General features: G+C 39.1%; 1 protein-coding gene across 1 annotated transcript in view; it reads left to right on the top strand.

The window, feature by feature from the left end:
* The window catches only part of LOC145263208 (uncharacterized), a 291,719-nt gene that overhangs the window by 209,606 nt on the left and 68,532 nt on the right, over positions 1-13,581 (top strand). The window contains exons 13-15 of the mRNA XM_080120287.1: positions 7,169-7,297; positions 7,803-7,874; positions 9,673-9,796. Coding sequence (XP_079976413.1) covers positions 7,169-7,297; positions 7,803-7,874; positions 9,673-9,796 — 325 coding nt within the window. The remainder of the gene's footprint in view (positions 1-7,168; positions 7,298-7,802; positions 7,875-9,672; positions 9,797-13,581) is intronic.

Below are 13,581 nucleotides of genomic sequence, written 5' to 3'. Positions count from 1 at the left end.
CTCAAAAAAAGTGGATGATAGGTGGCGAACAACATTTGCTGAATCCTGTCTGGTCATCTGCCGCCACACCGCAAATCTCGTAGGCCCGCAATCAATGAGAGTTAGAAAGGGCTTGCCACTGTAATGGGTAATATCCATGGCCAGCCGCTGCCACACACTCTCAACTTCCAAGCGACCCTTCTGCCATCGCTCTGGTGCAGGATCAATAGACTGGCAAGCCTCACAATTTCTGACGATCTGTCTGACATCCATCTTGGTCACTGCTGGGTATGCACGCCTCACAAAATAAAGGGTCCTCTTGATACCCGGATGTCCGCTCTGTGCATGAATTTTTTGTATTTGACATGGGTCGATTGCAACTGCACAAGATCGAGCAGTAATCTCCATTCTCATCTTCGCGGCTTCATACCATTTGTGAGGTACACGGGTCAGTTGGTCAGCACGATTACAATGTGATGGCACCAGAGTGACGCTCAGTGATAGCCCATACTCAGATACCAGGTTTTTTAGCGTGTCTAGCCTTCTCCGTATTAACATTTCGCTTGCTGCCTTGGTACGGATTCGTGTCCGTCCTGAAAGTGTGTCAGACACCCAGTGGTAGACACAGAGAGAATCTGTGTACAAGGTCAACTTCTTAGACTGCCACTGCAGGGCCAGATTTACCCCCTTTACAACAGCGTCCAGCTCTGCCAGGTTGATATGCTGAGAATCTGTTACGGGCCGCAGCCAACACGCATCCTCGAACACGTTTCCTCCTTGCTCCAACGATACTCCCAACGCCAAAGAACTGGCATCAACCCACACACCTACGTTGTCTCCGTTAACACACCACCGCCCACAGGCAGGGTCCTTCTTGTTCACTCTCTCCAGTGTCTCTTTAATCATCAGAGTTAGTAGGACATCATCGGATATGTCATCCCAACCCGTGGTTGTTAAATTTGCTCTGCGTTTAATCACACCAACAGCTGCGCGGAGCCAGCCACAGACCGGTAAGTGACCAACAAGTTTTCCACACCAAGAAAAAACGGTCCGCCTTGTAACGAGGTTGGGGATGCTTGGAATTTCACTGCCACGCCTCCATTGTAGGGTGCCATCCTCTTCATAAACATCCAATCCCAATACACGTGCTCCTTCCCTTAAACGTTCGGTATTCTTGCATTCCAGACCAAACTGAGCCAACTTTTCTTTGACACACGACGCAGACTGTACATCTTCATTGACGTATACGTCATCAATGTAAGCTGACGTTGAGTCCCTCATGGGCTTTTCTTGGGACAATACTGTGTTGACAATAGTCTTCATGATCTGTGGTGCCACATTTAGGCCGAAGCCAAGGCGTGTAAGGCAGTACCTCTGCCCCTGGAACCAAACTGTCTGGAACGGCCACAACGTCTCATCAACTCGCACCTGTAAATAGGCTTTTCGTAAATTCAATATTGAGACATTAGTGCCTTTCTGACGCCATTCCCTCAACTTACTGGCGCATACGTCAGCATCGGCAGTGTAGGCTTCAATATGCTTGTTAAGCTCCCTATAGTCCAGCACGGGCCGTACTTTCGACTTGTTATGCTGGACTACTGCCATCAAGGGTATTAGACCCTTCGGAGGCCCAAGCTTGTCCTCAGGGTAGGGGATTAACCAGCCATCTTGGATCCACGCCTTTAGTTCCCTTTCGTATTCTGCTCGGGCCTCACTGGGTATAGGGTACTCTGCAACCCCATTCTTGAGTTTAGTCGGTGCCATTCCCTCGGTCCACTTCCAAGATGCAATCCAGGCCCTCTTGCGCGAGTCGTAGTCCACTGTAAAATCCGGCCGATCGATATGGAGCGCTGCACACACTGGGGCCTCTAAGAATCGCACCTTTCCATCCCGATGAATTGCGACTCCCCCCAGCGCCTTGATGGCATCGTATCCGAGCAACAGGTCAAACCCCAGGAGATTTCCTTGGGTCACGAGCACATTGATCTTAGTAGCTGCACCGGTGTCCGTGTAGATCTTGACAGTTCCAGCTCCACAGCATGTCTGGGTCTCGCCTCCTATCGTGGCGACTTTGATCTTCCTCTTAGTCCAACTTGGACACAGCCTGGTGCTCACTATAGTATGCGAACAGCCTGAGTCGAGAAGTGCTGAGCAGGGTATCCTGCTTACGTAGACGGTTATTACTGGTTGCGCCTTGTTCAAATTTTGCTCGGGGAGCAGGGCGGCGCTGACGTCCTCTCCCCTGATACGTTTCCCGCACAGTTTTGGGCTAGATGCCCCAAACCGCCACACTTAAAACAGCGCACACGCCCCCTGTTGGTGCAATTCCTTGCAAAATGTCCGCGTCGGCCGCAGCGAAAACATTTCCCATTGCTTGCAGGGTTCTGATTCGGAATCTCCCGAGCGCCAATCTGGCCTGTCTGTGTCGCCATCACAACTGGTTCCCCCAGGTCCTCCTCATCTTTGATGATGGCTCGAGCACGTTCCATCAAGTGTTCCATGGTCGTTGTTGAAACGCTGGTTGAGGCTCTCAGTAGCTGCTTCACCCGAGTGGGAAGGCCCGCCACAAACGCGTACGCGAGCGTCCGCTCCGACACCCCTCCACCGAACAGAACTGCGAGTTTCTTTAACTCAGCGAAGAAAACGTCAACGCTTTCCTCCAGTAGAAGTTTTCGGGAAGCAAATTTTTCATAGGCCGTACAAGGATCCATGGCAAATGCCTTGTACAGCGCAGCTTTAATTGCGGTGACATCTCCCTTTTCGGCAGCACTGAGTTGCTGATATACACTCAAGGCACCCCCAGCCAATCTCAGGGGAATTACAGTGTGTACCCTTTTCACCTCACAAAGGTCGCACTTCAGCTCGACCCTTTCAACCCAGTCGACGATGGACGTGGACCCGTCAAACTCGGGTATGAGCTTTAAGTCAAATTTCGACTCGGTCATAGTCCTAGAGGCCAAATGGCCGAAATAGCTTGTAAGAAAAAAATGTAAGGAAAAATTCAAGATGGCGCCCGACTCTCTCTTTAACACGGTAAGATATCCTCAACACGGCACAAGAAGCAACAGCCACACGATTCCCCAGCCAACTCAATCGTCACTCCCTCACGTCTTTCCCCTCACCCGCTTTTATCGTCGTTCTAGGCCGGCTAAATTTGCATATTCCGAGAATTCGTGTGACTTTGCGAGACATCATACTTTACAAAAGACGGCGGTCGCCATCTTGGTCCTTCTTTTCTATTTTTGGTCGGTAACGCTGAGCTGGTCTCGAGGTAAGTCTTTTTCCCCTCATCCGTCTCTCCCACGTACCCACACAACACGCAAACACGCGGGCGCTTATCTCCTGGATGCACGTTACAATCTCCACTGTGTAGGGGTGGGACTTAGCCGCTTGTCAGGTTTGTTGGGGCTATTTACGTCGAGTGGGTACAAGGGCTTGTAGTTCGTCAGAGCATTCACCATTAAAATACTTGTAGAACAGGCAGAGGGATGCAGCATTTCGTTGATGGGACAGGCTGAAGCTTACATGACAGTTCAGGACGAATTAGGTTGACGACTCCCCTTTTGAACCATATCCAGGAGTGACAGACTAGTAGCAGGTACACCAGCATAAATGTGATAACAATACTCCATACATGGGCAAATGGTGGCCTTATAGAGGTACAGGATATTTTCAGGTATAAGTAGCTTTCTAGCATGGTAGAGAGAGCCCACCTTCTTCGCAGCGGCCTTGGCAATGCTCTCAATGTATCTGTTCCCACTCATGTTCCCTGTGAACGTTAGGCCGAGGAGTTTAAAGGAAGTATTTTCAGGTAATGTGTCTTTAGCTATTGCTATTGGTGGTAGAGAAGGTTTCTTGTAATTATTGAAGGAAACAAGCTTAGTCTTGGCAGAATTGAATGTGACAATTTATGTCCCGATTCCACTACCGATTAGAGGTCTTCCTCTAGTGTTGGTCCTGGATATGACCTTAAACTATATCTGATGGTGAGGCCCCAGCTTGCGGCCTGTGGGGAGTGTGGAGCCACCCCTTAATTGCCATTGCTCCCAGGTTCACTCTGACCTGGAGTGGTAGTACCTGTTAGGGTCCTAACTATGGGTTGAATAGAAACCAACTTGAATAAAAACAAATATATTCTATTAAAAAATTTTTCTTAAAAATAACTGGAAAGGGTTGATATACCGTCAAACAAAAACAACCAACCCTCTAGTATTTCTGCCATTTTCTTAAATATGTGGTCATTTGTTTTCCCCTTGTGCCTGTTATAGAGTGTGATGTCATCAGCAAATATACCCATCTCAGAGACAAATTTATCAGAGAGGTCATTTATGAACATTAGGAATAATAAACGTCCAAGGATAGACCTTTGAGGTACTCCCACATTTATATCATATTGTTTAGATGTACGACCATCGAGGACAACCTGAATTTTTCTCTTATCTAAGAAGGATTTAATTATGTTTAGTATTCTTCCAGTGACACCATATGATCTGATTTTCTTGAGAAGACCATCATGCCATACCCTGCCAAAAGCCTTAGATATATTTAGGGTTTGCACTCTACCTTCCCCTGCTTTATCCAGTGAATGTTATATACGTTCAGAGATTACAGTTAAGATATCTGCTGTGGAACAGGTTTACCTAAATCCATATTGTTGGCCAGTCAGAAGTTCAGCAGCTGTAAGGTGATGGACTAGAGCTTGATTAATTATGGACTCAAATATTTTGACGAAAGGCAGGAGGAGGCTAATGGAGCGATAACTTAATGGATCTGTTCTTTAATAATACATCTATAATTTGGAACTTAAAAGTAATAATAAAACAAAACTCAAAATAAAGATCATTTTCTAAGACTTTCTGCCATTGATCTGCAAGCTTTCAGATTAGGACAAAATACCATTCAGATGGCGTGAATCAAAGAATTTTTGACATGCTTCTTCGACTTCATCAAACGAGTCAAATCTTAAGTCCTTCAGAAAGTGTTGCATTGAGTGGAAAAGGTCGTAATCTGTTAAAGCACAGTCAGGACTGTAAGCTGAATAACGCCATCCCGTTCTTAAAACTTGGCTCTGGTTTTCCTGGCGGTGTATGGCTTGGCATTGTCCTGCTGCATCAAAACGTGCTTTCGGTTGATCAGAACCAGATCCAATTTTAACGGACGTCCTGAATGAGGCTTATCTTAATGACTCATGTCGCCAGAATTGAAACACTTGTACCACTTTGAAATCGCCACGTATGCAATTGTTCTTACACCTTTGACAGCACAAACCTCTTCTGTGGTTTCCCTGGTTGAAAGACCTCACTTCCAACAGTGACAAATCAAAACTTGCAGCTCAATTTTATCAATTACTATCTGGAATAGAAAGACGAAGATCACTATAACAATATAAACAAAAAGCAATTAAAAATTGCATAAAAATTCAATTTTTCGCAAATTTTTACAAACTTTTAGGACAACCTAATATTTTGATAAAAGGACATAAAATATATTTTTTCCAAATTTTGTTTTTAAGATTGAAATGATAATATTTGGATTATTTGAACATAGATTATAGCAGTAGTTTGAATAAGCCAAATAATATGATTATCAACCCTCATCTCAAAAATTTGAAAATATTGAATAGATTAGAGTTATATTTCTGTATTTTGTATGTCCTATCATTATATTCTGTTTAACGTTCTGGCATATATTGGAGAGTTTTTGTATCTGTTTATAAGTCTGTATTTCTCTGGTTTTTACATGAAAGTCACCACTTATCAAGGCCCGGAGGCCACCAGGGGATAAGGGTTATTGCATGTACAGTAATCAATGGGACAATATCGTAGTAATCGAGATTTGATAACGTGTCTTACTTAAGGGGGCGGTTTATCAGGAATTTGTTTATGTTGGACTTGAAGACTTCCAAGTTGTAGTCAGGTGGGAAACAGGCAAACAGAAGAGAGTTCCACAGTTGTTTCTCATTTGTATCGCTTCCTCCCATATTTTCTTTACTCTACTCCTGCCGACTAATCCTGTTACTTCAATTGCCCAACAACTCTTATCCATCTCACCATGTTTTGGCCAAGTAAACCTCTGGCCGGCTTTGGGTAGGATTGAAACTGCTATTTTCAGACAATTCTCACCTGGAACCGTAGAGATTCAACGTCTCTATCAACTGCGCCAAGGGCCACAAAGTTGATAGAGACGTTGAATCTCTACGGTTCAATCCAACTCTTATCCAAATTACATTTCTGATTTTTTGAGATGAGGATTGATTATTCGTATTATTTGGATACTTTAGATTACTGATTTCATCTTAATTGTTTGTTTCACATCTTGGTCAATTTAAACTTTAATCTTTTTACAGTGTCTCTTGTCAAACTTGGGAGTTTTAACGGAACCATTTATTTAATTTACAGGAAAAACTCTCATTGCAAGGACCTGTGGTGTAGTGAATATGATACTTGGTAAAATTTAGTTCTAAGTTACACTCTTCTGAAGGTGGAAGGTTCAATCCTTAGTGTGGGTGACAGTCAAAATACAATTACAAATTACTTAAGTTGATGGAACAAAAATATGCTCCCCCATGAATTAAATAAAGGATTCTGTTCAAAATTTTGTACAGTGTCCCTAGTTTGGCAAAAAGATTCCGAAGTTCTACAAGATACACACGAAGAAGGTCAAAGGTTACATTGAGTGTAACGTTAAAAAAATGACACTCTAGATGAGAACAGTAATCTGAAGAATGCGAATAATAAAAACTCTCATCCATTCTCTCTCTCTCTCTCTCTCTCTCTCTCTCTCTCTCTCTCTCTCTCTCTCTGGCCAGATTTCATCACACTGATAAACTCTTTTCTTGATTGTTGGTTAGTTATTGTAGAAGTTTCCTACACTTGCTTCACCCACTTCTAAGTTTTGTAATCACATTAACACCTGTCCCTGCCTGTACTCCAGTAGTATCACTGGATTAACAAAACCTCTGAACAATCTTAACAGCTGTATCATCTAAGTATAAAATAATAAATTGAAAAAAGATAATTAGTTTCAAAATCAATAAAAAATATTTGGGCAAGTGATTTTATTAAAAATTGTGTAATATGGTGATTAAAAAAAAAGATGGGCACTTCGCCATTTTTGGTTTGTGTTAAATTTTTGTTGCAATGTAAATTTGTTTTGCTTAATTATTTTTTTATTTTTTTTTTTTTTTCAGAGCATTCCAGACAATTGAAGGTGTTGACCCGAAGCTGATTTCTCGTCAATGGTTTTTTAATCATTATCGATGGATCATTTGGAAATTGGCTGCGTACGAAGTGGCACTGCCGCAACTTTTTGGAGGAAGGTTTTGAATCTCATTTTTTTATAACATGAATAATTCTTTCACAAAGCTACATTGACTGTTTTACTTGGAGTATTTAATTGATAAATGTTGTATTGTTGATTTTTACATTTTACATAACCAAATATAGAGATGAGCAGTTTTACAAAAAAAATTGGTCAAGTTGAATTAATTAGATAAGAAAATCTAGGAAAAGTATGAACCTCTATTTACACAAGTTCTAAGTAAAATAGTAGCACAAAAATATCTACAGTAAATTGTTTCTGTGACTTATGTACAATAAAAACTGATCTTCTGCTCAGAAAATGAGTCAACTCTTGGTGCAGAAGAAAGCAAATGAAAATCTAATGCAGTCATATGCATTTTTAATTGCATAATTTTCTTAGTCAATTTAAACTCTAACCTGGCTGGGTTTTTTTTTCATTTTCCTTTAAAATTATGAAATGAGATTCTTTTCAGTTTCTGTTCACTAATTTGACCCCCCTTTTTTTATGTGTGTATATGACAGATGTTTGCGTCCAGAGATGGTTGCCCTACAGTTGAAACTTCGATATGACCTTGAAATTGACAAGTGTCAGAGGTAAGAGGTCTCTTGTGTATCATTCTACATACTTTTTTCTTCAACCTTGATACAATTCTAGTTTGTCATATCGAATGAAATCTGCTCTCAATAAGAAAACAGAGTTTAAAACAGCAAATTTTCACATGTTAGTGTGTAACTTCTCAAAAAGAAAAACTTAACTGAACTCTTTTTATATGTATATATCTCCCTCTTTCTTTCGGCCCTGTCGGTGGGGCATTAGAATACGCCGACTGCCCCCCTGCAGAGGGTAAAAGTCCCTCAATGGGGGTCCTGGATATGACCTTAAACTATATCCAGTGGTGAGGCCCCAGCTTGTGGGCTTTGGGGAGTGTGGAGCCACCCTTTAATTACCATTGCTCCCAGGTCCACTCTGACCCGGAGTGGTAGTACCTGTTAGGGTTCCAACTATGGGTTAAATAGAAACCAACGTGAAAACAACAAATATATTCTATTAGAAAAATATTTCTTCAAAATCTTTGGATTCGGCATTAAATAACCTGGAAAGGGTTGATATGCCGTAAAACAAAAACAACCAACCAACCCTCTTTCTTTGATCCTTTATTTCTCTCTTTCTCCGTGTCTTGTTTTCACTAGTCCCAGACTCAAACTGCCCCTTAACTAAAGTCCATGTTTTTATACCTTCTCAGTCAGCTGAAAAGTAGATTCATGCTTGAATCAGCCTCCTTTTAGCTGATGGTATGTGTGCTATGTCATTCAATTTTAATTTTGTGGACATTTGTCTTGCACACAATTCTGTTTTGTTTTTTATAACACATCAACTGTTCCTCTTATTTAATGCCAAATACAGTGGTTTTAGAAGAAAGCCTTTACGACTTTTTTTTCACGAATGAGTTATCACTTATCAAGGCCTGAGATAAAGATTAATGAGTGCATGGTGGTCACTGAGACAACAGCGTAGTCATCCATAGTGATGAAAAGTATGTAGAATTTGATTATTTAAGTGGACAACTCAACAAAACTTGTTTACATTGGACTTGAAGATGACCATGTTGTAGTTAGTTGGAAAGTAGGCTAGCAAAACATAGTTCACTGGCAAGTAGCTCCAGCAAAGAAACTTTGTTCATGGAATTTGCTTTTAGCATTGAGGTGGGGAAAATTATTGAGTGGTTGGAGCTAGCCAGGTGCCTTTTGTGGAAGATTAGTGGTGGTGGTGGTGGTGGTGGTGGGAGGGCATAGATTGAAGCTCAGATGAGCACTTGTTATGAAAATAATGCTAGAACAGAGACAGGTTCTTAACATGTTGAAAAGACCTAGCAGGGGGCAGAAAAGGGTATCACCTGCCAGCTTTTAAAGCCAGCTTTGAACTGTCAAGACAGAATAGAGAGTGAAGATCATATCTTGAAATATTGATAATGTAAATTCATGTATGTTCGTTTTTAATATAATTTTCAAATAACATATGCTTTATGTTTGGATAAAAGTTTCAAAATTTTAGCATTTAAAAAAAACATACTTTTTGTTAAAAATTTTACATCTAAAAAAAAAGAAAAAGAAATATTTCATTTAGCAAGTTGTCAAATCAATTTCTCGATTTTATATTTAATCCAATTTAGAATTGAAAAATATCATCTTGTAGTTCTTCTCTTAGACTATTTCTTTTTACTAAAGCTTAAGAGTCTTGTTTAGCCTACTATTTCCTCTCCATTTCCTCTCCAATTAGGATAGGGAGGAAATGGATTTATATATTCCTTAAGGGTTGCGACTTTGCATGCATCAATGGGTAACCTTTTGTTAAATCAAATTTTTTTTACTATAAAATTATTTCCTTTTACAGATCTGCTTTAAGAAGAATACTTGAGAGAGACGACACCCCTGCCAAACGAATGGTTGTTTGTGTGTCATGCATAAATCAATCATTAGACAGTTCGACAATCTCTCCAGAAAAAAACCCACCACTTGTAGGTTGCATAATTATTCTCTTTTGTTCTCTTTATTTGAAGATGTGACAATTTGATTGGTAGTGCAATAAAAATTCAACACAAAAAACTTATATCACAATCAAAATAAAATAAACTTTTAATCATAATTTTTACAATTAATTTTTTTGTATATGTTTTTATGTTTTTGTGTCTTTTTTTGGAGATAATTATTTTTCATCTCATTTGGAAACTATAAAGAAGATCTATGTCGAAAATATATCTTAATTTTATTGAATCACAAGTTAAACAAAAATTTATAAGTGATAGAATAATTAAGAAATAAATTTACAAGATGTTTAGTTTTTTCGTTCTAAAATAAGATCTACCATAATGATAAGAATTAGTTTTACAGGTTTGTGCATTCTTTGCTTTTTCATAGAATTCCACTTTTTTTTGGGATTCAGAAAATGTGGAATTCTGCTTTTTTCTTTGACTTCAGACAAAAGCTATGTAGACTACTGCTTGATTTTTTTTTTTTTTTCATAATAAGAAAAAGAAATTTCTGTGCTGATAATCATCATAGTGTTTGAAGCATCCCTCAGGTCCACATCCGAGGACTGCTTGTGAGGATGTGTGCGATAATTTGCATATTGGCACCGCAGGGACACTGAGCGTCCTGATGATAGTCCTACTTGTGCAGATTGTTTTGTATTTTGGCAAACTTCGGTTGGGCCTGCTTGAAGGTTACCCATTTTTTCTGAGGGAGTTCAGAGCCTACTGGGAAGTCTTATTTCAGTGCCAGAAGAGCCTCATTGTGCTTGTTTTTGACTGATTCATTCTACTAACACAAGCAGAAAGGCACTGATGTTATAAAGCTCTTGTAGGATAGTAGTTGCTGTGGCACCTCTTGGCGTTCAAATAGAGGATGGCAATTCTAACAATCTGCCTTCGCTATCGTCTCTCAACAGATCTACAGCAGAGCGATTCTGGACATCCTGTAGAAAGATAACAAGTTAGTCAATTTCAGATTGCCGGTAATTGTCTTGCGTGCCAAGATAAGTTGGGTAAACTTATCTGAAATATCAAGCTAAAAGATATCATATGGGCCCACTTGGAAAAAAAATTGAAGGTCATGCAGGGATTGAATTTTTTCTTTCTTATTATGCAAAAAAAAAAAAAGTATATATGCTGATGACACTACACTCTATAACAGGCACGACAGGAAGAAGAATGAACACATTTCTAAAGAAATGGCAGAAACACTAGAGGAAGACCTTCAATCTGTAGTGGAATGGGGACAAAAATGGTTGGTCACATTCAATGCCGCCAAGATTAAACTAGTTTCATTCAATAATTACAAGAAACCCTCTCTACCACCTATAGCAATTGCCAAAGACTCTTTATCTGAGAGTACATCTTTCAAACTCCTTGGCCTAACGTTCACAGGAAACATGAGTTGGAACAATTACATTGAAGGCATTGCCAGGGCCGCTGCAAGAAAGGTGGGCTCTCTCTACCGTGCTAGACAACTACTAACACCCGAAAGTATCCTGTACCTTTATAAGGCCACCATTCGCCCATGGAGTACTGCTGTCACATTTGGGCTGGTGCATCTGCTACTAGTCTCTCGCTCCTTGACAAGGTTCAAAAGAGAGTCGCAAACCTGATAGGCCCTGAACTGTCATCTAAGCTTCAGCCTTTGTCCCATCAATGAAATGTTGCATCCCTCTGCCTTTTCTACAAGTATTTTAGTGGTGAATGCTCTGACGAACTGCAATCACTTGTGCCCCCATGACGTGAGCACCCTCGACAAACCCGACAGGCTGCTAAATCCCACCCCCACACTGTAGAGATCCCTAGATGTAAAAGATCTTTCTACTCCAATAGTTTCTTCCCCAGAACCGCTAGACTTTGGAATTCCATTCCAGGTCTCTGCTTCCCCAACAGTACTGACGTGCAGAAGTTCAAGTGTAACGTGAACCGACACCTTGCTGCCCAAATCCCTAGATAGTACCCCAGTAGTTATTGCCCCTGATAGTAGCCCTCTACACCAAAGTGGCAATTTGCCTTGTTTGGGGTGAAAATGTAATAAAAAAAACATTAAAACAAAAAAAAAAAAAAGGAAGATAAATATTTTATTTTTGTATTATGGCAAGAGTTCACTTATGCAAATGAGCATTCATTTTGCATGGGTGAATTTGTATTGAGATAAAAAGAGGGTGATTTTGCTCCAGAGGAGTGGGGAGAAGTTGACTTGATGAATTTAGATCACATTGAGTATTTATTTTCTAAACTTAGGGTTGTGAACAGCAGAACAAAGAAAAGGAGAAAGACGAGAAAGGAGAAAAAACGAAGCAACAAGTCAACTATTTTCATTTAATTACATGAAATTTATCTTCAAAGTCAGAAAGAAAACGTCAATTTTGGTTGTTGAATTGCTTTTGCTATATGTTAATAACATGGAATAACAAGTTCATACCAAAAATAACAAGATTGACAAGGAACATTTGGATAGCTTTTATGGCCAATAAAAGTTTGGTTAAAATTTGAGTGTTAAAAAGGTTTGATTTTATACTTGTAAAGTAAGAGAAAGGATGGAATTGAAAGATGAATATTTTTAAGAGTACTTTTTTTTTTTTTTTTTTTGCTGGCAAAGTATCTTTTCAGTTTTTGGTGGTTTTCTTAGCAGAGAAGTGTTGGTGGCTTTAATTCCGAAAGCAGATCTTTTTGTCGTTTGATGCTATGTCTGTCTCTTGTTTGCTGGGTCCCTCTTCTTTCTGGTTCTCAAAATCTTGGCTATTTACCTCTCCCAACCGACTCCCACAATATGCTGACTGTGATACTCCCATTGGTCGGATTAATTTCTGTTATTTTTCTTTTTCTCGGCAGAAAGGTGCATGGAGCCGATGTGCAGAGATGCTTTGTACACTTTGTAGGTAACAGCCAATGAGTTAACATGCGGTTGGGAGTTTAATTATTTTATTCATAGATCCCTGCAATTGTATGTTAGTTTTTTATATAAATTGTTTCCCTTTTTAAATAAAATTTGACTGATAAGATTTTCAGAAAAAATATTTGTGTGGCTGTTTCTCGTAACAACTACTTTTACTACTATTGCAGTGTCTGGTGAGAGACTATTAACAAGGAAGATATTCACTTCTGATGGTGTAACTACAACTAACTAAACATACACATCTTAATAAATATATATATTTATATATATATATATATATATATATATATATATATATATATATATATATTAACAATATTTTGTTCTTTTCCCAAAACAAAATTCTTTACATATTTTCTTTCTCATAACAACAAATTTTCTATTGACATTTTCAATCAAGTCCAATGAATGAGTTTGCGTCTTTTAAACTAAACAGTTTTGAGTAATTTTTCACTACTTATCGCTTTTTTTTTTTTTGTTTTTTGCAAGATAAGCCTCACCTTCCTTCCCAATATGACCTTTGAACTTTTTGACAGCTTTTAAAAATGCCTTTTTAATCGTTTTGCAACTAAAACCTTTTTTGTTTTGTTCCTTTTTTTCAATATTTGTTTTTATTCTTTGCTTTAATTTATTATTTTACAGATTTTTTTTATTGTTAAATAAAGACCACGTAGGTATGGTGTTAGTTGAAGATCATTTGCTTTTAATGAAGTTGATCGAAAAACTGATTTAATAATTTTTTATTTTTAGTTATTTTCATTTTTCTTTTCTTCTGAAGAAAGGAAGTGATAAATAAGAGAAAATTACTTTTAAGGCTTTTTGTAAACAAAGTTTTTCCTTTTTTTAATTTTTCTTTATTATTTTTTACCTT

The sequence above is a fragment of the Euprymna scolopes genome, chromosome 3, assembly GCF_053919585.1.
Source record: "Euprymna scolopes isolate OS-2025 chromosome 3, ASM5391958v1, whole genome shotgun sequence".
Taxonomy (NCBI): domain Eukaryota; kingdom Metazoa; phylum Mollusca; class Cephalopoda; order Sepiida; family Sepiolidae; genus Euprymna; species Euprymna scolopes.
Note: the sequence above shows the minus strand (reverse complement) of the source record. Positions and strands in the feature narration are given on the sequence as shown.